Source organism: Somniosus microcephalus, chromosome 6 (genome assembly GCF_052327205.1).
Source record: "Somniosus microcephalus isolate GS21.2 chromosome 6, FLI_Smic_1.0, whole genome shotgun sequence".
NCBI classification, from domain to species: Eukaryota; Metazoa; Chordata; class Chondrichthyes; order Squaliformes; family Somniosidae; genus Somniosus; species Somniosus microcephalus.
This window is the reverse complement of record NC_140992.1, coordinates 190,767,895-190,793,533: the sequence shown is the minus strand read 5'-3', so window position 1 is coordinate 190,793,533 and position 25,639 is coordinate 190,767,895. Positions and strand designations below refer to the sequence as shown.

Here is a 25,639-nt window from a genome sequence, read left to right as displayed (position 1 = left end):
AAAGTACTCTATTGGCTATGAAGCGCTTTGTGATGTCTTGAGGTGGTGAAAGGCGCTCTATAAATGCAGTTGCTTCTTTTCTTTCCCTCGGGGTTATATATCGAACAGTGACGGTTTCTCTCTCTCTCTATCACACAGAGGTTCCCTCCCCTCGGGGTTACATATATTTAACAACGAGTGCCTTTTTTGGCCGCTCTCTCCCTGCCCTGCCAGTGAAGGTTACCTGTGCCGCCGGATACGTTGCTCCACAACGGAGACTCCTCATTGTCTTTGCTGAAGAAACGCTTGCGTTTGTCGGCTTGGCGCGATTTGACCAAGCCCGGGTTGTATTTGAGCACAGCCACGCTGGTCCGTTTGACTCCCTCCTGCCCTTTCTGTTTGGCTTGATTTAGCTTGGACAACTGACCCACGGGCCCCCCGGGCAAGACTAACTTGCCGATCGACCTGGACTTGATGGGCGCACTCCCGCTTCCCCCTCGGTCGTCCTTTGCCACATTTGTGTTCGGCATCAGTGTGCAGAAGGGCTGCACGGCTCTGTCCCGGGATCACCACGCCGCCCGCGGAGAGCGTGCGCAACAGTTACTAAGCAACCGAGTAGCGCTCACAGTTGCCTGGTTACCCGCTTACTTTGTCACCGCTCACCGGGCGCCCGCTGCTCCGACTCGCTCCCGTCCATTCAATGTTGACTTCAACTTTCCCGAACTCAAGAAAAAACAGAGGTAAAAATACACGCGATGCAGGTACTTAGCAACTTTTCCCGACCTTTTCACTCCGATAATGGAGTCTTGTATGTTTAATGCTTCATTTAATTGCGGCGTATTTACATGGCAATCCTTCGCTCACCGCCAGTGAACGCCCCTGGTCCCTTGAACAGCTGATCAATACTGTAGAAGATACCCCTTCAACCCATGAACAGCTGATCAATACTGTATAAGACACCCCGTCATCCCTTGAACAGATGATCAATGCTGTATAAGACACCCTTCAACCCATGAACAGCTGATCACTACTGTATAAGACACCCTTCAACCCTAAGCAGCTGATTAGTCCATTTTTAGCAATTTAGCAAGATTGAAGAGATTAATCTGTGCTGTATTAAACTTAAGTAGCTCAGCACTAATGCTTGCCACGTTCAGACCCCCCCCCTGTGGTCACTGGTGCTATAAGCCAGCCCTGGAAAAAGGAGGTTCCAGTGTAGAACAAGGTACTTAGATCTTAGGAGGAGACAGACAACTTTTATTTTGCCAAAGTTTTCACCAAAAGGATGAAATGTAAATGCTTTGCCTCTACACTTTGATCAAGGCAGAACCAAATTAAGTCTTGACCATCTCTGAAGAAGAAGCAATCTTCCACCCAGCATTTGGTTTCTCCTTGTTTGTAATTAGATCTAGATAGATACAGTTTGACTATTCTATTACTTTCCCTCTTCCCCCCACTAACCTCAAAGGTAAAGCGTCTGATCAGGTACCGGGGCGATAGCGGATAGGGTAGTTGTTGGATACCTTAAATTGTTGGATCCAGTCATCCCAGAAGCTATCAACGTCTCATCCTCCACACAGAGTTCAAGGGCACTGCTGTGGGGTTTTCCCCACAGAGCCCAAGCCACAGATACTCTACAGGCTCTGACAATTAATTCTGATATAGGCACTGTAGCTTCCTTGCAAGCATACAGTCTGAATAGTCCAGGAAATTGGACCTCCAAGGTCCTCCACGCTCATACTTTCTAGTTTGCACTGATTCCCCCCAGGCTTTATTAGATGTGCAGGTAATATCTACTGGGTTTGGGCATCCTTGAAATGATTGATACTTAAACAATAATTATTTGAGATTAGAGGAAGTTTAAGTACGAATCCTTCACTTTATTTGAAGCGATGGGTTGGGGCTTGATCCCAACCAATGTTAACCAGCTGGAGATTGAAAGGTTTTAATTTACATTGTAACACATCGCTCCTCCAAGCACTATGCATACATACAATGCGACTTGTATGGGCAAATGTGGCAACTGTTCTGCCCACAGCGAGGTCCCACAAACAGCAAACCGATATTTGCTAGTTAATCTGGTTTTAGTGGCGTTGGTCAAGGCCAGTTCACCAAGGAAACAACCTGCACTGCTTTGAATAGTGTTGTGGGATCAGAAATGTCTATCAGAACCACCAGAATGAGCAGACATCTTGGTTTAACATCTTGTCTGAAGGATATCACCTCTGATATTGCAGCACATGCTCAGTACTACACAGTAATGTAGGTCTGGATTATTGGATGACAGTGGTCCTCCAAGCAATCCTTTTGCTACGATAGGTGTAGCATCATTGCACCCAGCTGAGAAGGTGTAGTGGTGCTTGAACCAATAATGAGTGACATTGACGTTTATCTTTCAGTCCTGATCAGTATCCATTACATTGCTTCCACTTTAAGATAGAGAGCCCATATGGGCTATAGACACCTGGTATATAAATCTGCTACAATTAAGAGCAATCTGGAAACAAACAATAAGATCTTCAGCCGCAGTTATAGTAGTGATTGATAATGGTGTACACAGGCAGCATGATGCAATTGAACAAAAAGCGGACGAGGTTCAAGAACAGCACATCAATATTTTGCAAATAGGTCATTTGTTCAGATAATCGGGTATTGTTTGTTAGTTCTGTATTCAGTGGTTGCAAAAAAAAATCAAGAAGCTCATCTCTTCTGCAGGAGCATGATCTTGCCTCCAGGATTAGACTCTAGATGGAGAAGTCTTCATAGATGGGAATGTCTCTAAGTAGACTAGCTAGCCTTGAGTGAGAACGTTCAAGTTAGTCAGATCTTCTCCAAGCCCTTGGTGTCTTGAAGCCATAATTTTCTTGATAAGAACATTTTTAAATGTGTTCTTTCATTTTCATTCATGTTTAAGATGATTGAAGGTTGAGAGGGAGAAAGCTAAGATGATCCATAGAAACATAGAAAAATAGGAGCAGGAGTAGGCCATTCGGCCCTTCGAGCCTTTCCACCATTCAATATGATCATGGCTGATCCTTATTGGCCTATTGTTAGGTTGGAGACTGGTTTTCTAGACATCTCTCCTTCCAATGCTAAAGGCTAATCCATATATAACCAATTTTATTATAGGAGCCTGGGAGACCAGGTCTAGGGCTATATGCTTGGCCCTGACTTGACCTGGGAGTTCTTGTTTTGCATAGGCTCATTTAGCCAATGTTGAGTCAATGGATCTGAACTTCAAAATTCTCAATTTATAATGACAGGCTCATCCTAGTTTTTACTGCACAGTGGCTTGCTTTGCTAGGATAGTACCCCGTATTCTTACTTGCAGGATATTCCTACAGTAAAGTGATGGGGGTTTGTTGGGGTGGATCTCTCTATTCCTACAGAGCAGTGATGTGGGTTTGTTGAAAGGAACCCCATATTCCAACATTCCAACTGTTAGTTTGACAGTGACAACAGTCTTAAGAGGTTGTAAGTAGGCAACAGTGGACAGTATCAAAGGCTGGCTTTATTTATTTCAAATAATAATACAATCAAACAGTCTATCAGCATAAAACATGACTGCCTTTTGCACAGCTAGGTTACATTCATTCTTTGATCTAGGGGAGCTTTTTCCTTTGGATTCCTGTGAATATTGTCTCTTTGTCCAGTTTATGTGACAAGTTCAAGATTCAGGAATCCCTCTTTGACCCGGTCACTCTGTGCTGGATTTATTAAAGTCCTGATCTTGATCGCTGTACATTTTTATGTTCTCCCAGGTTTTACTGTAAGTTTTGTGTGCAAGCTGCAAGACAAATTTAAGTAAATAAGTGCTAGTTGACTATACTTAATGTTTAAAAAATTGTGCCTCTTTTCCTGTAACTATCTGCCTCTCCTTCTGCATAATTTTTCTGTCTCCCTCTGTTTTTTTTTGGTTTCGACTTAAATCTCCCTTTCTCTCTGTCTGTGATGCTTGGGGTGAATTTTCACTTTTACCATTGTGCAGAAAACGGGTTCTAGCTGTCCGTTTTACACCCCGGCTGATTTTTATTCCAGTGACTTCAAGGCAGAAGGAAACTGGGCGGTTGTTAAACGGCCGGCCGATCCGTTACAGCTCATTTTCCGCACAGCCGTAAAATTGAAAATTCACCCCACATCTCTCTGTCCCCAATTCTTTCTGGCTCTCGCTCCATCTTTCTGACTCTTATTTTTGTTTCCCACTCTCTGGGTGCATCTCACGAGTGTTCCTTTACCAATTGATCCAATTTTACCTTTTTTAAAGGCCAGAGCACACAGCAATGCAAATGTCAGAGAAAGACTTGCTCACAAACATTTCAAAGCACCTCACATACAGTGAACTACTTTGAAGTGCAATGACTGTCATTATGCAGCAGCAATTTTGTTCACAGGATGATCCAACAACCAGCAATGGCCCTCATCCTCCCTCACCATGGTCTCTCTATGCTTTCACTACATCTTTCTTTAATTTTTTCACATCTTTACATGACTTTACTGGTGCGTCAGGGTTGGCCTCGCCTACTAGTAGCTTTGCATAACATTAACTTGGTGCTCATTGGTCCTTTTGTGTTTCCCACGAAATGATTGGTCTATTAAGTAACATGGAAAACACACAATACTAAAGGGCCCAATTAAATGTTTTTGTTGGTTCTCATTTATATATGTAACTACATAGCTACCAGTTTGTATTGATGAAGCCCTGGTTTCATTTTGGAGTTTGAATTGGGCTTTTCCCCAGCACATTCAACTTGTGCTCATGGCATAAAGGCAGTTTCCATAAGCAGACCGAAACTTCTGTGAACTGAAACCGCCGCCCTAATGCACGCTGTGAGGGTAACTTAGAATTATTACCCTTAACCACGATTACTGTGGTAGAAATCACGTGGGATGCCCGCCATATTCTCCTGTGTACTCAAAAAAGGCGCTAAGTCGCACACTGTCATTCAAGCTGAAACTAATCCTCAGATCCAAGTTAGATAAAACATAGAAGCAGTAAGCCACAGCAGGTTACTGATGTTACAAGTATTTTAAAAATCAATTGATAGAATCAGTCCACAAGGGATTAAAATGTTCTCTGTAGAATATTGCTGTCACTAGTGTGATATCCTAATGATCTATGTGCTCTTGCAATGGTTCTGTTGCGTTTTCCATAAGCGAACATTGTGTCTCTACAAACCAATATCTGCAGCCCCTCAGTTTCCTGCCCCCCTGTACCCTTTAGGATTCACACAATCCTGGATCACTAGTTCCCATTGAACTTTATTTCTCTCCAAGCCATTCCAGAAGGCAGTTTTATCAACAAACCATCCTCAAGCTGGGCCCAGACTCTGAATCAATTAGCGAGATTTATTGACAGAAATTAAGCAAGTAGGAGACATACAGAACAGCAGAAGCTTTGGTACAATGACAGCAGTCAAAGATCTGTAAAGCTCTGCTTTGCCCTTGAGAATAGCGAGTGTAGTGAGTCTCATTACCAACAGACCATGACATACTGCAGCGCACATTTACTGTTCCATTTCACTCAGGGCAGCCCTATAGTTTCCATGCTCTCATGGCTCCATCTATTTCTCTCTCCTACCTCACTCCATGCTACAGGCTTCAATGTCTCCTTTGCCTTTCAAATTCATGAACTCTACAACAAAGTTCAGACAGACATAAAATAATGCATAATGATGTTACAGGCTTCATTGTATAATAGTTCTTCTGGTTACCCCATTTCCAGGTTAAGACTCCCAAAAGGTATCTTCCCAAATCAATGTCTTCCTGGCTTAATTAACAGATTAATACTTTTTGGGAGCCAAAGCTAAAATCCATTTCTTGGAAGACCGACGTGCGGGAGTATGGCGGCCATCATAGACGTTACCCAGCCTTAGAATTATAGGGAGCACAATAACTGAATATGTATTTATATCCAAAGCTAGTTCTGCCTCTATCTACTTTCATACTGTCCAATACACTGGAAAATGCATTTCTTACACAGTCCGATAATCTGCAGGATTTATGGATGAAACATACTTTTGTAGACTTCCACATGTGATGACATACGTGGGTGATGTGATTCCAAGGTTGACCTCACGGAGTTTAATGTCACAAATGAGATGAACTAAAGGTGAACTGCTAGGGCAGTGTATTTATGCCAAAAAGAATCTATGTGTTAATGCTGAGACATCAAAAATCTTCCTCCCAAGCACATCCCTTGAAGGGTCAACCATTAGAGATAATGGGCCGGAATTTGCAGACAGCAGCGAAGCAAAGGTGTTCGCTGCTGGCCCCAAAGTACGTTTCGCACAAGGATCTTGCAAGGTGTCAAGAACTTCGGGTTTTCCGGCCTTCAATTCAAATCCATGGAAGTTATTGGGGATCCTCTTATGCAAACTCTGTGATGTCAACAGGCTGTCTAAGCAGCCAATCAAAACGCAGAATTCTCACAAACAGCAAACAAGGAAATGAATAAGCTCTTAAAATTCTAACTTTTTAAAAGAGTTAGGGTGCAAAAGAAAAAGATAGGGGCTCTCACATGAGGAAAAGGCAAACCTGAAATAAAGATGGACAAATTTTTTTTTTTTTTTTTAAATTACAATTTTTTTGGAAAAGTTTCTTAAAAATTTTAATTTTTATGATTGTAATTTCTGTTATTCCTATTCTGTCACTCCAAACTGCCATTTAAGACAGACCTTTGTAATTCAGAGATAATTACACACATCACTATCTCCCACAAAGAGTTACTCGTGGAACATAGATACAACTCCATGCATCTGCTACCCAGACACAAGTCACGTGGCCTGCAGCCTATATGTAGTCACATTCACCATCACTTCACAAACCCAGACAGAGTGACACTCACCTCTGCAATATCCACTTTGCGTTCCCAGGTTTTCACTTTTTTCTCTAGGTCGGAGCGATTCCATGTCTCACGCACGTATTCAAGAACTTCTGGCACTTTGTAATTGGAAATGTCATTATGGAACTTCCTGTTTAGCTCCTCTGCTTTGGCTTTGTCCTGTAGACGAAAAAGGGAGAAACAAATTGTATAATAAAGACTCAGCTGAACTTTGATTCTTGCAGTCATTTTGTCGTGATACTTCGTACAGGGCCAATGCTCATAGACAAAAGCTTTTTGTCAGGAGTGATCTCCATGAGAAAGCCTTGGGGCATGTGACACGAGTGGGAGAACGATCAGTTTAACTTTTGTCTGTGCAAGGCGGCCTGGTGGGCAGTAGCCGAGTTGGAAAAGTACATAACCGCTGGCCTTCATTCTGATTCTTCAAAAGCTGGGAACTTTCATTCAATCACCCAGCTCACTTATAGACTAAATTTCTCACCTATAGGTAGCGTTAGAGCTTGCTACAATTCACTGTCTGTTCTGTCAGCTGATCTCCGGTATAGAGGTGATAAAAGTATATCTACAGGATGCACTGCAGCAACTCACCAAGGCTTCTTCAACAGAACCTCCAACCCGTGACCTTCACCGCCTAGAAAGACAAGGGCAGCAGGTGCATGGGAACACCACCACCTCCAAGTTCCCCTCCAAGTCACACATCATCCCAACTTGGACATATATCATCATTCCTTTATGGTCGCTGGGTCAAATTCCTGGAACTCCATATATAACAGCACTGTGGGAGTACTTTCACTACTGCAGCGGTTCAAGAAGAATGCTCATCACCACCTTCTCATGGGCAACTAGGGATGGGCAATAAATGCTGGCCTTGTTAGCGATGCCCATACCCCCAGATTTTTTTTTAAAAATGGTCTTAACTTGGGCTAGGGAAGGCAAAAAATCCAAGGTTCCTGTTCCTGACTGCTATCTGGTGACTTATGTTGGAAAGTGCACCCTTGTGGAGCTAGGGTGAGGCCAGCACCAGGCTTGACTATGATGTCCTCCCATAATCAAGAAGCCTGCTGGCACTTGCTGTCTAGGCTCACACATAATGGTTACTTAGTTGAATACTAGAGGACAGCCAGAACCCTGGAACCAATCGCCAGCGAGAGATGTGCTTTCCAAAGAAGAAAGAGGAAGAAAGGATTGTTTTTATTATCATTATGGCCGTCATTTAACAGCATTAAGTTGGCAACATTGCATGGTGTACACATGCTCGGCATTAACAGTGTTCAAGTGCCTAACACTACATTTATCTATGTTAAACAACATCTGCCAGAAATGGGTCCATTCCCCCATCTTAGAGATTTTGCTTGTTATCCATCTTTCTTATATAAAGTCCTAACACCCACACAAATAGTTCAGTCATCTGCGAACTTGCGGGCAGTTTCCCCAATGCCTTCATCCAGATCACTGATACAGACGGTGAAGAGCAACAGCCTCAACACCGATCCCTATGGGACTCCACTAGTAACTGGTCCCCATGCAGAACCACCTCCAATTAATAACAACTTTCTGCCTACGAGAATACAATCAATTCTTTATCATATCCAAAATCTGCCCACTAAACCAAGAAATCTGTCTTATTAAGTAGCCCCAGTTTTTTTTAATATATGTATGTTTTGGAGGGGAAAATTGTCCAAGCTTCTTACTCCTGATTGCTGGTACTAGAAGTGTACAGATGTGGATGTCGGGTGAGGACAAGATCCGGCTGAATTGTGATTTCCCTATGGTGGAATAGCCTGCTTCCACTCTCCTGTCTAGGCTTAAAACTAGAAGAATGGCCACTTGCACAAGGTAGCAGAAGACACCAGACACCCACGGAACTGTCCACCAGCAAGGAGCCAATGCCCGCAGGAGAGAATAGGTAGCGGGGAGGGGGGCGAGGTTAGGAGAAAACTGGTGGAAAATAGTTTTTTTTTAATGCACAGCTCTACAGTTTTAAATGGGTTTACAAACTATGTTACCCTTCCTGGTCATTCGACAACAACAATGTGCATTTGTGTGCGCTCAGTGGTAGCACTCTCGCCTCAGAGTCAGAAAGATCCAGGTTCAAGCCCCACTCCAGAGACTTAAGCACATAATCTAGGTTGACACTTCAGTGGCGTACTGAGGGGATGCTGTATGATGGGAAGTGCCCTCTTTCGGGTGCGCTGTTGAACTTAAGGTCCCATCTGCTCTCTCGGCTGAATGTGGTATATCCCATTCCCAATCTATACTGTTAGCTGACCTCAGGCAAAATATTGGTAGGAATGTTAAATTGGCCTCAGCAGTCTGGTTTGGGAAGGGAAAATTCATCCAGGGTTTCCAATCCTGACAGCTGTCTAGTGATTCCTGCTGGAAGCACACGGGGCGAGACCAGATTGAGCTCAATCGCAATGGTCTAACAGCTTGCTAACATTCACTGTCTGGCCTCACGCATGAAGAATGGCTCCTGAGGCAATGTACTGGAAAGACACCTGACAATTATGGAATCATACTTCAGCAAGAGTCAATGCCTTAAGGAAAGGGAGAGGAAGGGATGGTCATGAAAGGGGTAAAAATTGGACAGGGTGGGAGAGAAGTGAAAAAATGATTGTGTTTTCAATTGCTGCATTTAAATGGGCCGGTTCGTGTTTGCACCAGGTAGCAGGCTAATCTTTAAGTGTGTGTAAAATAATTAATTGTGTAACTCCATGACCATCATGATTCCGTGACTCTTGGAGCAACTGTGCTAGGTTTCTTTCTCATTATCCTGTTGTATAGTTTTTAATTTAAAAAAATTACATCAGTAATTTCTAGCAAAATATATTCTTTACCACTTACTTCTTCCACTTCTGTAGTCTCAAGCTCAATCTTCTGAAGCAGTTCATGTCTGGATCTAATTTCACTGGTAAGTTGCTTCGTCTCTACCAACATTCTCTGCAGGTCTCTCTGGAAGAGGGAAGTGGTCACAGGATTAGAAAGCATAATAGACATTTTAGCATTACAATTTGTTTTAATTGGGTCCTGTGTCTTCCACTGCCCCAGCCAGCGCTTTTAGGCTTTATTGCTGCACTCAACCACAACCCCAACCCCATTTGAATCTGCAACCCCTACTTCCAGCCATAACATCTCTGGACTCAATCCTCACGCATCCCCCCCCCCCGCCCCCGCAAGCGCCTATCCCATTAGCCATCATTCCAACCAGTATTCACCTCCCTCAATCATCCACTCTCATTTGGTCCCAAACACCTCCTTAATTTGAATCCTCAATTGTCAGGATCAAGCGTTCCCAAAGTCAGGTGCAGCACACATTACATGCAAAGTGGATCTCCCTCCACAATGGTCCGACAATGTACAAGGCCCAAAATCTCAGAAGATCACCCTATATTATTATAGCCCCGTGAGTGAAGCTGCCAATTTTCTACCAGTTGTGGGTAATTTCATGGGCCTGTACCAGTAGGAACTAGGTCGAAGCTAGGCCTAGCGCACATTTTCACATCGGACTTGAAGTCGGCAAAGAGAAGAGGCTGTAACCGTTGGATTCAAGTATCAACGGTGAAAGGAAAACCCACTGCACTACCCAGTCTTAGGGATGGGCAATAAATGCTGACGCCCACATCCCGTGAATGAATTTAAAAAAATCTTTTTAAAAGTCCTCCCTTCCCAGCTCATGCCAGTGAGCTGACATCAACTTATCCAAGGAAAAGAGTGTTTACAACGTATGTGTGAGCACCATATTCTGAATTGTGTGTCAATTAAAACTTACTCTGTAGGAGTTGAGAACCAGCTGTGTTTTCCCCGTCATGACTTTGAGCTGCAGGAGGTCCTGACTGTACTGTTCAATCTGCTTCAAGTACTGGCTGTTTTCAATCTTCAGCTGATGGAAATCGACCTCCCGCAGCATCTCCCCCGCCTCCTCTTTCTAGAGGCAGAAACAAATACTAGAAAAATATTATCTTTTTTTCCTGGTAGGTATTGTTATTTTCTCCCCTTTCCCCACACCACACATCATACCACAACTAATAGAGTGGACAGGTAGCCTTCACCCCAAGCTCTGGCAATGCTGCTGTAAGACCAGTCATTAGAGCGCTGCAAGAGGGGAGCCAGAGGTTAAGCAAAAGAAAGAAGTTACATTTATATAGTAGTTATTGGGCCGTATTTTGCTGTGAAAATAGTGGTGAGGTTAACAGCGCTCACCATTATTTATGCGTAAATCGGACAGCAACTTCCGTTGAGCAGTTAAACGTGAAAATCCAGAAGTTTCTGTCCGAGATGCGGTGCTCTTCCGTAAGCTGTGTGAAAATGGCATCTCACCATATGGCTCCCCATTCAAACGTATTGAATGGCGTGACGTTCCTGTACCGACACTGCAGATACGGACTAAACTTGCCACAAATAGTTAGGGTTTATCCATTCTTGTCTAAGTACCCTTTTAACGGCATGGTAAATCTTAATTACTGGCAAACAACCTCTCTGGCACTGAAAGTTAATTTTTACAAGTATGGAGTCTCATTCCTTCAACTTTTAATTATTGTGGGAGATTTAAAGATAACATTTTCTTTCTATCTCTTATCTCTCTCTCTTTCCCTCTTTATTTTGCATTTTGTACTTGATTCGACACTGAATTCACTATTCTAACTTACGCTTCCTGGTTCAGACTCTGTGCCGCTAATGAACTATTCTTCTATCTGATTGGTTAAGGAGATACACAGTTGCTTTCCCTGTTCACACAGGTCCCAGATGCCCTGTAGAGCACACTGTGCTGGTTGGATGTTTGGCTGACAGCAACTTGCCATGCAAAACCCCATAGAACGTCTATGGGCAAATGCAAGTCTAACGAACGGCTGGTGCTGTTTGGCCTGTTTCTGTACTGTATATTCCATGTACTATGTCACTCAGAAACAGCTCAAAGCAGTTCACGGTCATGACTAGGCAAATGCAGCAGCCATTTTGCATTGAGGGAGGAATGCTGGTCAGGATACCAAGAGATCTCTGCTCTTATTCAAATACAGCTAACCACCTGAACAGAACGAGCTTCACTGTTTCATCCAAAGGATGGAACGTCTGATAATGCAACACTGCCTCAGTACTACACTAAAGTACAAACCTAGACTATGTCATCAAGACCTAGGACAGGATTGGAACACACAACCCTCTGACTCCGAGGAGAGAGTGCCACCAACTGAGTCAAGTTGACTTGTAATGAGAATATCTCCTATTTTTCTCCCTTATTGAATGATTTCCTCTGTAGAAAAATTATTAATCCATTCTTTATAAATATGTTTATTATTTTGCTACACCTAGTGCATGGAGTAAATCTCCCTTTGTGAGTAAGTGCCTATTCTCCACTTGGAGATTGGGAATTCACAGGTGGAAAACAGTGGTTGGAAACCTGCATTTAACCACTCAATGACGCAGCACATTTGCCCTGTTGTTCTTTTGCATCATGTCTCTGAGCTATGTCAACAAGGTTCTCTGTGTGTCTCTACTATATCTATCACTCTTTTCCGTGTGTCTCCCCTTCTGTACCTTTATGTCACTCTTCGTTGCTGCCAACTGTGCCTCTTTTCTTGTCTTTCTTTCTTGGCATCTCACTATTTCTTGCTTTCTTCCTCAGTATCTCTCTCATTCTGTATCTCTTACCCTCTCTTTCTCTGATCATCAGCCTCTTTTGCGCTACTCTTTCCCTCCATATCTTTTTCTCCCTCTCCCAATGGCTGCCTCTTTGTAGGACCCCAATTACAACCTTCAGGTACAACTGTGTGGAGTGTATGCCACGCACACGCCACCAATTTGTACCGGGTGGTGAGTGGCCTAATCAGAGGTCCTTAAAGGGACTGCTTGTGGCCAATCCACAAAAGGCAAATACATTTTTGGGGGCCATTTTTGTCAGATCAGCAAGAGCAGCAATTCTTCTCCTGGCTCCACAAAAATACGGCTGCCGTCTATGATTGCCCCACTCCCATGGATGCACTCCCACCCCTCCCTGACCCAACCTGCCGACCAGCTCAGCATAGGACCCAACTGACTTCCCAAAAACAGTGAGCTGCAGCAGAACACTTGTCTGGCATCCGCAATTCACCGGCTATATTGAAATGGTTTGAGCCCCCTGGCACTGGTTTTGGGCGGAATTATCAGCATTAAATCAAGCCCCGTCTGACTGGTCTGGTCAGGTGGACATTAAAGAGCCCATAACACGCTTCAAAGAGCAGGGAGTTCTCTTCCCTCAACCAACACAATCAAAAACAAAGGAACTGATCATTCAACTCACTGCTTAAATATTGGGAAGACCAAAGCCATTGTGTTCGGTCCCCGCTATAAATTCCAGTCCCTAGCCACCGACTCCATCCCTCTCTCTGGCCACACTCTGAGGCTAACCCAGAATGTTCTCAACCTCACCGTATAATTTGATGCTGATCTGAGCTTCCAACCTCAAATCTGCTCCATTACCAAGACTGTCCACATCCACTTCTGTAATATCACCAGTCTCCACCCCTGCCTCAGCCCATCTGCTGCTGAAACCGTCATCAATGCTTTTGTTACCTCCAGACTTGCCTATTTCAATGCTCTCCTGGCCGGCCTCCCCACATTGGCTCCCAGTCCAGCAATGCCTTGAATTTAAAATTTGCACTCGAGTGTTCATATCCCACCATGACCTCACCCCTCGCTATTTCTGTAACCTCCTCCAGCCCTACAACTCTTTGGGATCTCTGCGTTCCTCCAATTCTGGCCTCTTGTGCCTCCTCGATTTCCATCACCCCACTATTGGCAGCCTTACCTTCAGCTGCCGAGGCCCTAAGCTCTGGAATTCCCCATCTAAACTTCTCCGCCTATCTACATCTTGCTCCTTCTTAAAGACACTCCTTAAAACCTACCTCTTTGACCAAGCTTTTAGTCACCTGTCCTAATAGTTTTGTGTGTGGCTCGGTGCCAAATTTTGTCCAATACTGCTCCCCTGTGAAGTGCCTTGGGATGTTTTACTACGTTAAAGGTGCTATATAAAAATTGTTGTTATACAGCATGTACTTCCAACCAACTACTTCATTATAAATTCCTATGTCCAAGTTGTTATTGATGCTTGTGGGATATTGCAGTGCATAAAATGACTGCCACATTTACTTACGCAACAAGAGTCACTGCACTTTAAAGTAACTCATTGTATGTGAAATGCTTTGAGAGATATGGTGAGGTGTTAAATAAACACAAGTCTTTCTTCATTGCACTGCTTCTCTCTTTCCAAATGAAGCAATTTGCAGAACTATGTCATAAATTCAAGAGGTAATTGCAGCAGTAAGGCTGAGATTTAAAAGAGAGGACAATGAGACAACTGATTGAAGTGCTGTCCTGTGTCAGAGATGATACAGCGATAGCTGTGCTCCTGCCTGCCACCCTCCCCTTTACAAACCAGCCGGAGCTGTTGGTGCAATTTCGCCTTCAGCATCTTCCATGCATGATTCTTCAGTTGCAGCTTATCGATCAGCATCTCCTGAGAGGAGAAAGGAAAACAGTCAGACACTGTGGAGGTGAATGAGCAAGAAACACCACAGCTAACACCGGTCACTATCCAAAGCAGTCAAAGCGGTTACGGAGAACATTAACTACAAGACGACTCAGTATCTTTGTGAAGATATGTTCCGAGCTGATGAGGGAGCTCCTCAATCCAATGGATCAAGGGACTGTGGTGACAGTTGAAACTTTAACTCCTAATCCTACAGATAAAATGAAAAATTGCAAATACTGGAAATTTGAAACGAAAACAAAAAAGATTTGAAACATATAGCAGTTCCATTAACAACCATAAATATAAAAATACAGGTTAATGTTGTTGAAGTAGACCCTTTGTCTCAAAACGTTAATTTGTTTTTCTCTTTTAGAAGCAGTGTATTTCCAGAATTTTCTGTTTTTATTTTTACCTCTAACCCAGCCTGAAATTTCCATTCTGATCAACCACCATCACTCTCTATAACCCCCCCCAAACCAAGCCTGAGTCCCCTGACACGCCCCCTCCCCCAGTGCCTGGTCACCCACTCTTCCACCCCAAGCCCATGCCCCCCCCAGACCTTGTTCACCCATCCCAGGCAAGCACCTCTCCCCACTCCATCTCTCTCTCTTCCGCACTTCCCACCCCCCGCCCCCCCAAAAAAACTCCCGGATATTTCTCCACCAGCTAGTCTTGTTTCCGAGCCTGAGACCTCTCTGCAGTGGCAGCCGGACAATCTGGAAAGGTTGGCAACCCTAGCTGTGGTGCCCCCATGTTTGTATAAACCACCGACACATGGGTTCACACATGCAAAATGGCCCAAGGGCACTACGGCCTCAATCACTCCCTTGGGGGAGATAAGCTGACTCAGCACAGACCGACACTCAAACCTTCGATCTTCAGGTCTGCATGGCTCAGGGCCAGGATACCAGTGCCTTTACCCGCTAAGCCATGAGCAATAACTGTTTTAAAGGAATGGCATCAGCTGTGGCACAGTTAGTAGCACTCTCACTTCGGAGTCAGAAGGTCATGGCTTCAGGTCCCACTCCAGAGACTTGAGCACAAAATCTAGGCTGACGCTCCATTTCAGTACTGAGGGAGTGCTGCACTGTCAGAGGTGCCGTCTTCTGGATGAGGAGTTAAACCGAGGCCCCGTCTGCTCTCTTAGATGGATGTAAAAGATCCCACAGCACTATTTGAAGAAGAGCAGGGGAGTTATCCCCGGTGTCCTGGCCAATATTTATCCCTCAACCAACATCACTAAAACAGATTCTCTGGTTATTATCACAGTGCTGTCTGTGGGAACTTGCTGCGACCAAATTGGCTGCCGTGTTTCCTACATTAAAACAGTGACTACACTTCAAAAGTACTTCAATGGCTGTAAAGCGCTTTCAGACGTCCTGAGGTCATGAAAGGCGCTATATAAAGGCAATTTCTTTCTTTCTTTCTGTCAAAGCAACATGGGGGGGGGGGGGGGGGGCGGTGGGGAGTCAGGATCTCCAGGGTGAGCCTCATTTAAAATAACAACACGGCCCTGAAATTCCACTGGCTTCTCCCGGTCACCTGCTGTAACTTCGGCGGGAGAATGGCAGAACCCCCACGGAATGTCAGGGTCTGTGTTTAGAAAAAGGAATAATTTAGGGCCTTAGAAATTACACAAAAATGAAGTGCGTGGATCAATGATGGTGACTCCCTATCACGTGGGGCGCTGGAAGCAGGTTTTCACTGGAATTAGCTGGAGGCCTTTCAGCCATTGGGAAAGTGGGACCTAGAATCTAACAGATTCTGTGCACGTTCCTTTTCCTGTCTTACTTTAACAGTGCCGGCTCTCTGAAAGTGTTACCAATTAGTCCCATTCCCTGCTCTTTCCCCATAGCCCTGCTAATATTTCCTCTTTAAGTAGAGATCCAATTCCCTTTTGAAAGTTACTATTGAATCTGCTTCCACCGCCCTTTCAGGCAGTGTATTTCAGATCATAACAACTTGCTGGGTAAAAAAAAATTCTCATCTCCCCTCTGGCTTTTTAGTCAATTATTTTAAATTTGTATCGTCTGGTTACCAACCCTCTTGCCAGTGGAAACAGTTTCTCCCTATCTACTCTATCAAAGTCCCTTATAATTATGAATGAATGCCTTGAAGGTACTCTGGTCCTTCAGTAACATCGCAAACCATGATGGACTGCGTGTCTGCTATGAGCAGAAACTTCTTGTCGCAAGGTCACAAGAATATGCAGAGACTTCAAAGCAAAATTGATATTGATGCCACATACAACAATGGTTCAGACGATTATCAGAAGGAACTGTGAACAAACCCATGGGTGTGGGGATGTCACGTCATTAAATCAACACCACTCTAATAGATTGAACAAAACAATAACTACAGAAGACTTTAATCTATCCCTTTCTTGATCGGAGCTTGTTTGATGTAGACATGAAAGCAGAGATGAGGTATAAAGATGGCATGACATCTAAGCTAAGGTGGACACCCAGAATCAAGGGATTCTGAAGAAGAGGAGATGCGAGGGGTCGTCTAGAAAACAACACCACCAGTAAAGAGGCACAGAAGACGACACTTCAGGCCAGCTCACGAGACGGAGGATCTTATCAACTCAAGGGCTTGAGTGCCACTCTCCAAGTTAAGGTTGTATGACTGTCATTCTTTCCATGTATAACCACTGTCAGCTTCATTAATAAAGTTAATCTTAAATTGACAAAGTAACGTACGTTTATTTCTCACTCCGTAATCGGTGGTCCCTACTTATGATAAGGAACGGATAGAAGTAATCTTCAATCTTACATCCTCTATTAAATCTCCCCTTACCCTTCTCTGCTCGAAGGAGAACAATCCCAGCTTCTCTAGTCTCTCCAGATAACTGAAACCCCTCATCCTTGGTGCCATTCTAGTAAATCTCCTCTGCATCCTTTCCAAGGCCTTGACGTACTTCCTAACATGTGGTGCCCAGAATTGGATCCAATACTCTAGCTGAGGTCTAACCAGTGATTTATAAAAGTTTCGCATGACTTCCTTGGTTTTGTACTCTATGCCTTTATTTATAAAGCCAAGCATCCCATATGCTTTTTTAACAGCTTTATGAACTTGTCCTGCCGCCTTCAAAGATTTGTGTATGTGAACATCCAGGTCTCTGTTCCTGCACCTCCTTTAAAATTGTACCATTTAGTTTACATTGCCTCTTTTAATTTTTCCTTCCAAAATGTATCACTTCACCCCTCCGTTATCTTGAGGTCATCCAAAACTCTACTGCCCATGTCCTAACTCGCACCAAGTCTGCTCACCCATCTCCTCTGTGATTGTTGTCCTACATTGGCTCTCAGTTAAGCAACACCTCAATTTTAAAATTCTCATCCTTATTTTCAAATCCCTCCATGGCCTCACCCCTCCTCATCTCCAATCTCCTCCAGCCCTATAATCCCCCTCGACCTCTGCACTCCGCCTATTCTGGCCTTTTGAATATCCCTGATTTTAATCGCTCCACCATTGGTGGTTGTGCCTTCAGCTGCTTAGGTTCTAAGCTCTGGAATTCCCTCCCTAAATCTCTCTGCCTCGCCACTTCTCTTTCCTCCTTTAAGACGTTCCTTAAAATCTACCTCTTTGACCAAGCTTTTGGTCATCTGCCCTAACATCTCCTTATATGGCTCAGTGTCAAATTTTGGTTTTTTTCATAATGCTCCTGTGAAGCACCTTGGGACATTTTATTACGTTAAAGGCGCTATATATAAATATACTAGCTGGGGGAGCCCGGCGGTGCCGAGGCTTTCTCGAGGGCATGTTGTTGTTGGAAGAGAGAGAGGGAGCGACTGGGGGGAAGAGAGAGAGAGAGGGAAGGAGAGAGAGAGGGAAGGAGAGAGAGAGGGAAGGAGAGAGAGAGGGAAGGAGAGAGAGAGGGAAGGAGAGAGAGAGGGAAGGAGAGGGGGGAAGGAGAGAGAGAGAGAGAGGGGGAAGGAGAGAGAGAGAGATGGAAGGAAAGAGAGAGAGAGATGGAAGGAGAGAGAGAGAGAGATGGAAGGAGAGAGAGAGAGAAGGAGAGAGAGGGAAGGAGAAAGAGAGGGAAGGAGAGAGAGAGAGAGAGGGAAGGAGAGAGAGAGAGAGAGAGAGAGAGAGAGGGAAGGAGAGAGAGATTGGGAGTGTGAGAGAGAGAGAGATTGGGAGTGTGAGAGAGATTGGGAGTGAGAGAGAGAGAGATTGGGAGTGAGAGAGAGAGAGAGAGATTGGGAGTGTGTGAGAGAGAGAGATTGGGAGTGTGTGAGAGAGAGAGATTGGGAGTGTGTGTGAGAGAGAGATTGGGAGTGTGAGAGAGAGAGAGATTGGGAGTGTGAGAGAGAGAGATTGGGAGTGAGAGAGAGAGAGATTGGGAGTGAGAGAGAGATTGGGAGTGTGAGAGAGAGAGATTGGGAGTGAGAGAGAGAGATTGGGAGTGTGAGAGAGAGAGAGATTGGGAGTGTGAGAGAGAGAGAGATTGGGAGTGTGAGAGCGAGAGATTGGGAGTGTGAGAGCGAGAGATTGGGAGTGTGAGAGAGAGAGAGATTGGGAGTGTGAGAGAGAGAGATTGGGAGTGTGAGAGAGAGAGATTGGGAGTGTGAGAGAGAGAGAGATTGGGAGTGTGAGAGAGAGAGAGATTGGGAGTGTGAGAGAGAGAGATTGGGAGTGTGAGAGAGAGAGATTGGGAGTGTGAGAGAGAGAGAGATTGGGAGTGTGAGAGAGAGATTGGGAGTGTGAGAGAGAGAGATTGGGAGTGTGAGAGAGAGAGAGATTGGGAGTGTGAGAGAGAGAGAGATTGGGAGTGTGAGAGAGAGAGAGATTGGGAGTGTGAGAGAGAGAGAGAGAGATTGGGAGTGTGAGAGAGAGAGAGAGAGAGAGAGATTGGGAGTGTGAGAGAGAGAGAGATTGGGAGTGTGAGAGACAGAGGGAGATTGGGAGTGTGAGAGAGAGAGATTGGGAGTGTGAGAGAGAGAGAGATTGGGAGTGTGAGAGAGAGAGACATTGGGAGTCTGAGAGAGAGAGATTGGGAGTGTGAGAGAGAGAGACTGGGAGTGAGAGAGAGATTGGGAATGTGAGAGAGAGAGACTGGGAGTGGAGAGAGAGATTGGGAGTGTGAGAGAGAGAGATTGGGAGTGTGAGAGAGAGAGATTGAGGGTGTGAGAGATTGGGAGTGTGAGAGAGAGAGACTGGGAGTGTGAGAGAGAGAGACTGGGAGTGTGAGAGAGAGAGAGATTGGGAGTGTGTGAGAGAGAGAGATTGGGAGTGTGAGAGAGAGAGATTGGGAGTGTGAGAGAGAGAGACTGGGGAGAGAGAGAGAGAATGGGGAGATAGAGAGAGAAAGCGACTGAGGGGGAGAGAGAGAGCGACTGAGGGGGAGAGAGAGAGCGACTGAGGGGGAGAGAGAGAGCGACTGAGGGGGAGAGAGAGAGCGACTGAGGGGGAGAGAGAGCGCGACTGAGGGGGAGAGAGAGCGCGACTGAGGGGGAGAGAGAGCGCGACTGAGGGGGAGAGAGAGCGCGACTGAGGGGGAGAGAGAGCGCGACTGAGGGGGAGAGAGAGCGCGACTGAGGGGGAGAGAGAGCGCGACTGAGGGGGAGAGAGAGCGCGACTGAGGGGGAGAGAGAGCGCGACTGAGGGGGGAGAGAGAGCGCGACTGAGGGGGAGAGAGAGCGCGACTGAGGGGGAGAGAGAGCGCGACTGAGGGGGAGAGAGAGCGCGACTGAGGGGGAGAGAGAGAGCGACTGAGGGGGAGAGAGAGAGCGACTGAGGGGGAGAGAGAGAGCGACTGAGGGGTGAGAGAGAGAGAGATGTGGAGAGAGAGAGGGAGAGACTGGGGAGATAGAGAGACTGAGGGGGAGAGAGAGAGAGACTGAGGGGGAGAGACAGAGCGACTGAGGGAGAGAGAGAGGGAGACTGGGGGAGAGAGAGAGAGATGGGGGGAGAGAGAGAGAGACGGGGGAGAGAGAGGAGAGACTTTTTCGAGGGCATGTTGTTGTTGGAAGAGAGAGAGCGAGTGGGGGGGGGGGGAAGAGAGAGAGAGAGAGCGAGTGGGGGGGGGCGGTGCAGAGGCTTTTTTGAGGGCATGTTGTTGGAAGAGAGAGAGGGAGCGACTGGGGGGGAGAAGAGAGAGAACTACTGGGGGGGGGGGGAAGCGAGAGAACGACTGGGGGGGGGAAGCGAGAGAGCGACTGGGGGGGAAGAGAGAGAGCGCGACTGGGGGGGAGAGAGAGCGCGACTGGGGGGGAAAGAGAGCGACTGGGGGGAAAGAGAGAGAGCGACTGGGGGGGAAGAGAGAGAGCGACTGGGGGGGAAGAGAGAGAGCGACTGGGGGGGGGGAAGAGAGAGAGCGACTGGGGGGGGGAAGAGAGAGAGCGACTGGGGGGGGAAGGGAGAGAGCGACTGGGGGGGAAGGGAGAGAGCGACTGGGGGGGAAGGGAGAGAGCGACTGGGGGGGAAGGGAAGAGAGCGACTGGGGGGGAAGGGAGAGAGCGACTGGGGGGGAAGGGAGAGAGCGACTGGGGGGGGAAGGGAGAGAGCGACTGGGGGGGAAGGGAGAGAGCGACTGGGGGGGAAGGGAGAGAGCGACTGGGGGGGAAGGGAGGAGAGCGACTGGGGGGGAAGGGAGAGAGCGACTGGGGGGGGAAGGGGAGAGAGCGACTGGGGGGGAAGGGAGAGAGCGACTGGGGGGGAAGGGAGAGAGCGACTGGGGGGGAAGGGAGAGAGAGCGACTGGGGGGGGAAGGGAGAGAGCGACTGGGGGGGAAGGGAGAGAGCGACTGGGGGGGAAGGGAGAGAGCGACTGGGGGGGAAGGGAGAGAGCGACTGGGGGGGAAGGGAGAGAGCGACTGGGGGGGAAGGGAGAGAGCGACTGGGGGGGAAGGGAGAGAGAGCGACTGGGGGGGAAGGGAGAGAGCGACTGGGGGGGAAGGGAGGGCGCGACGGGGGGGAAGGGAGGGCGCGACGGGGGGGAAGGAGAGGGCGCGACGGGGGGGAAGGGAGGGCGCGACGGGGGGAGGGAGGGCGCGACGGGGGAAGAGAGGGCGCGACGGGGGGGAAGAGAGGGCGCGACGGGGGGGAAGGAGAGGGCGCGACGGGGGGGAAGAGAGGGCGCGACGGGGGGGGAAGAGAGGGCGCGACGGGGGGGAAGAGAGGGCGCGACGGGGGGGAAGAGAGGGCGCGACGGGGGGGAAGAGAGGGCGCGACGGGGGGGAAGAGAGGGCGCGACGGGGGGGAAGAGAGGGCGCGACGGGGGGGAAGAGAGGGCGCGACGGGGGGGAAGAGAGGGCGCGACGGGGGGGGAAGAGAGGGCGCGACGGGGGGGAAGAGAGGGCGCGACGGGGGGGAAGAGAGGGCGCGACGGGGGGGAAGAGAGGGCGCGACGGGGGGGAAGAGAGGGCGCGACGGGGGGGAAGAGAGGGGCGCGACGGGGGGGAAGAGAGGGCGCGACGGGGGGGAAGAGAGGGCGCGACGGGGGGGAAGAGAGGGCGCGACGGGGGGGAAGAGAGGGCGCGACGGGGGGGAAGAGAGGGCGCGACGGGGGGGAAGAGAGGGCGCGACGGGGGGGAAGAGAGGGCGCGACGGGGGGGAAGAGAGGGCGCGACGGGGGGGAAGAGAGGGCGCGACGGGGGGAAGAGAGGGCGCGACGGGGGGGAAGAGAGGGCGCGACGGGGGGGGAAGAGAGGGCGCGACGGGGGGGAAGAGAGGGCGCGACGGGGGGGGAAGAGAGGGCGCGACGGGGGGGAAGAGAGGGCGCGACGGGGGGGAAGAGAGGGCGCGACGGGGGGGAAGAGAGGGCGCGACGGGGGGGAAGAGAGGGCGCGACGGGGGGGAAGAGAGGGCGCGACGGGGGGGAAGAGAGGGCGCGACGGGGGGGGAAGAGAGGGCGCGACGGGGGGGAAGAGAGGGCGCGACGGGGGGGAAGAGAGGGCGCGACGGGGGGGAAGAGAGGGCGCGACGGGGGGGAAGAGAGGGCGCGACGGGGGGGAAGAGAGGGCGCGACGGGGGGGAAGAGAGGGCGCGACGGGGGGGAAGAGAGGGCGCGACGGGGGGGAAGAGAGGGCGCGACGGGGGGGAAGAGAGGGCGCGACGGGGGGGAAGAGAGGGCGCGACGGGGGGGAAGAGAGGGCGCGACGGGGGGGAAGAGAGGGCGCGACGGGGGGGGAAGAGAGGGCGCGACGGGGGGGGAAGAGAGGGCGCGACGGGGGGGGAAGAGAGGGCGCGACGGGGGGGAAGAGAGGGCGCGACGGGGGGGAAGAGAGGGCGCGACGGGGGGGAAGAGAGGGCGCGACGGGGGGGGAAGAGAGGGCGCGACGGGGGGAAGAGAGGGCGCGACGGGGGGGAAGAGAGGGCGCGACGGGGGGGAAGAGAGGGCGCGACGGGGGGGAAGAGAGGGCGCGACGGGGGGGAAGAGCGAGGGCGCGACGGGGGGGAAGAGAGGGCGCGACGGGGGGGAAGAGAGGGCGCGACGGGGGGGAAGAGAGGGCGCGACGGGGGGGAAGAGAGGGCGCGACGGGGGGAAGAGAGGCGCGACGGGGGGGAAGAGAGGGCGCGACGGGGGGGAAGAGAGGGCGCGACGGGGGGGAAGAGAGGGCGCGACGGGGGGGAAGAGAGGGCGCGACGGGGGGGAAGAGAGGGCGCGACGGGGGGAAGAGAGGGCGCGACGGGGGGGAAGAGAGGGCGCGACGGGGGGGGAAGAGAGGGCGCGACGGGGGGGAAGAGAGGGCGCGACGGGGGGGAAGAGAGGGCGCGACGGGGGGGAAGAGAGGGCGCGACGGGGGGGAAGAGAGGGCGCGACGGGGGGGAAGAGAGGGCGCGACGGGGGGGAAGAGAGGGCGCGACGGGGGGGAAGAGAGGGCGCGACGGGGGGGAAGAGAGGGCGCGACGGGGGGGGAAGAGAGGGCGCGACGGGGGGGAAGAGAGGGCGCGACGGGGGGGAAGAGAGGGCGCGACGGGGGGGAAGAGAGGGCGCGACGGGGGGGAAGAGAGGGCGCGACGGGGGGAAGAGAGGGCGCGACGGGGGGGAAGAGAGGGCGCGACGGGGGGGGAAGAGAGGGCGCGACGGGGGGGAAGAGAGGGCGCGACGGGGGGGAAGAGAGGGCGCGACGGGGGGGAAGAGAGGGCGCGACGGGGGGGAAGAGAGGGCGCGACGGGGGGGAAGAGAGGGCGCGACGGGGGGGAAGAGAGGGCGCGACGGGGGGGAAGAGAGGGCGCGACGGGGGGGAAGAGAGGGCGCGACGGGGGGGAAGAGAGGGCGCGACGGGGGGGAAGAGAGGGCGCGACGGGGGGGAAGAGAGGGCGCGACGGGGGGGAAGAGAGGGCGCGACGGGGGGGAAGAGAGGGCGCGACGGGGGGGAAGAGAGGGCGCGACGGGGGGGAAGAGAGGGCGCGACGGGGGGGAAGAGAGGGCGCGACGGGGGGGAAGAGAGGGCGCGACGGGGGGGGAAGAGAGGGCGCGACGGGGGGGAAGAGAGGGCGCGACGGGGGGGAAGAGAGGGCGCGACGGGGGGGAAGAGAGGGCGCGACGGGGGGGAAGAGAGGGCGCGACGGGGGGGAAGAGAGGGCGCGACGGGGGGGAAGAGAGGGCGCGACGGGGGGGAAGAGAGGGCGCGACGGGGGGGAAGAGAGGGCGCGACGGGGGGGAAGAGAGGGCGCGACGGGGGGGAAGAGAGGGCGCGACGGGGGGGAAGAGAGGGCGCGACGGGGGGGAAGAGAGGGCGCGACGGGGGGGAAGAGAGGGCGCGACGGGGGGGAAGAGAGGGCGCGACGGGGGGGAAGAGAGGGGCGCGACGGGGGGGGAAGAGAGGGCGCGACGGGGGGGAAGAGAGGGCGCGACGGGGGGGAAGAGAGGGCGCGACGGGGGGGAAGAAGAGGGCGCGACGGGGGGAAGAGAGGCGCGACGGGGGGGAAGAGAGGGCGCGACGGGGGGGAAGAGAGGGCGCGACGGGGGGGAAGAGAGGGCGCGACGGGGGGGAAGAGAGGGCGCGACGGGGGGGAAGAGAGGGCGCGACGGGGGGGAAGAGAGGGCGCGACGGGGGGGGAAGAGAGGGCGCGACGGGGGGGAAGAGAGGGCGCGACGGGGGGGAAGAGAGGGCGCGACGGGGGGGGAAGAGAGGGCGCGACGGGGGGGAAGAGAGGGCGCGACGGGGGGGAAGAGAGGGCGCGACGGGGGGGAAGAGAGGGCGCGACGGGGGGGAAGAGAGGGCGCGACGGGGGGGGAAGAGAGGGCGCGACGGGGGGGAAGAGAGGGCGCGACGGGGGGGAAGAGAGGGCGCGACGGGGGGGAAGAGAGGGCGCGACGGGGGGGGAAGAGAGGGCGCGACGGGGGGGAAGAGAGGGCGCGACGGGGGGGAAGAGAGGGCGCGACGGGGGGGAAGAGAGGGCGCGACGGGGGGGAAGAGAGGGCGCGACGGGGGGGAAGAGAGGGCGCGACGGGGGGGAAGAGAGGGCGCGACGGGGGGGAAGAGAGGGCGCGACGGGGGGGAAGAGAGGGCGCGACGGGGGGGAAGAGAGGGCGCGACGGGGGGGAAGAGAGGGCGCGACGGGGGGGAAGAGAGGGCGCGACGGGGGGGAAGAGAGGGCGCGACGGGGGGGAAGAGAGGGCGCGACGGGGGGGAAGAGAGGGCGCGACGGGGGGAAGAGAGGGCGCGACGGGGGGGGAAGAGAGGGCGCGACGGGGGGGAAGAGAGGGCGCGACGGGGGGGAAGAGAGGGCGCGACGGGGGGGAAGAGAGGGCGCGACGGGGGGGAAGAGAGGGCGCGACGGGGGGGAAGAGAGGGCGCGACGGGGGGGAAGAGAGGGCGCGACGGGGGGGAAGAGAGGGCGCGACGGGGGGGAAGAGAGGGCGCGACGGGGGGGAAGAGAGGGCGCGACGGGGGGGAAGAGAGGGCGCGACGGGGGGGAAGAGAGGGCGCGACGGGGGGGAAGAGAGGGCGCGACGGGGGGGAAGAGAGGGCGCGACGGGGGGGAAGAAGAGGGCGCGACGGGGGGGAAGAGAGGGCGCGACGGGGGGGAAGAGAGGGCGCGACGGGGGGGAAGAGAGGGCGCGACGGGGGGGAAGAGAGGGCGCGACGGGGGGGAAGAGAGGGCGCGACGGGGGGGAAGAGAGGGCGCGACGGGGGGGAAGAGAAGGGCGCGACGGGGGGGAAGAGAGGGCGCGACGGGGGGGAAGAGAGGGCGCGACGGGGGGGAAGAGAGGGCGCGACGGGGGGGAAGAGAGGGCGCGACGGGGGGGGAAGAGAGGGGCGCGACGGGGGGGAAGAGAGGGCGCGACGGGGGGGAAGAGAGGGCGCGACGGGGGGGAAGAGAGGGCGCGACGGGCGGGGAAGAGAGGGCGCGACGGGG

At 51.6% G+C, this 25,639-nt stretch overlaps 2 protein-coding genes across 5 annotated transcripts in view; both read right to left on the bottom strand.

Moving 5' to 3' along the window:
* LOC147116278 (uncharacterized) overlaps positions 1-994 on the bottom strand; it is a 162,752-nt gene extending 161,758 nt beyond the window's left edge. For 2 of the 3 annotated variants that reach the window (XM_085991068.1, XM_085991069.1), the window contains exon 1: positions 224-994. In XM_085991068.1, coding sequence (XP_085847194.1) covers positions 224-509 — 286 coding nt within the window. In that variant the 5' untranslated portion in view covers positions 510-994. The remainder of the gene's footprint in view (positions 1-223) is intronic. The other variant, XM_085991070.1, reaches the window with a different exon arrangement.
* Positions 1-25,639, bottom strand: part of cfap263 (cilia and flagella associated protein 263) — a 58,098-nt gene that overhangs the window by 24,457 nt on the left and 8,002 nt on the right. The window contains exons 5-9 of one of the 2 annotated variants that reach the window (XM_085991065.1): positions 14,229-14,309; positions 10,590-10,745; positions 9,665-9,772; positions 6,824-6,979; positions 3,471-3,766 (exon numbers count right to left, since the gene is read on the bottom strand). In XM_085991065.1, coding sequence (XP_085847191.1) covers positions 3,677-3,766; positions 6,824-6,979; positions 9,665-9,772; positions 10,590-10,745; positions 14,229-14,309 — 591 coding nt within the window. In that variant the 3' untranslated portion in view covers positions 3,471-3,676. Of the gene's footprint in view, positions 1-3,470; positions 3,767-6,823; positions 6,980-9,664; positions 9,773-10,589; positions 10,746-14,228; positions 14,310-25,639 lie in introns of those variants that run through there. The other variant, XM_085991066.1, reaches the window with a different exon arrangement.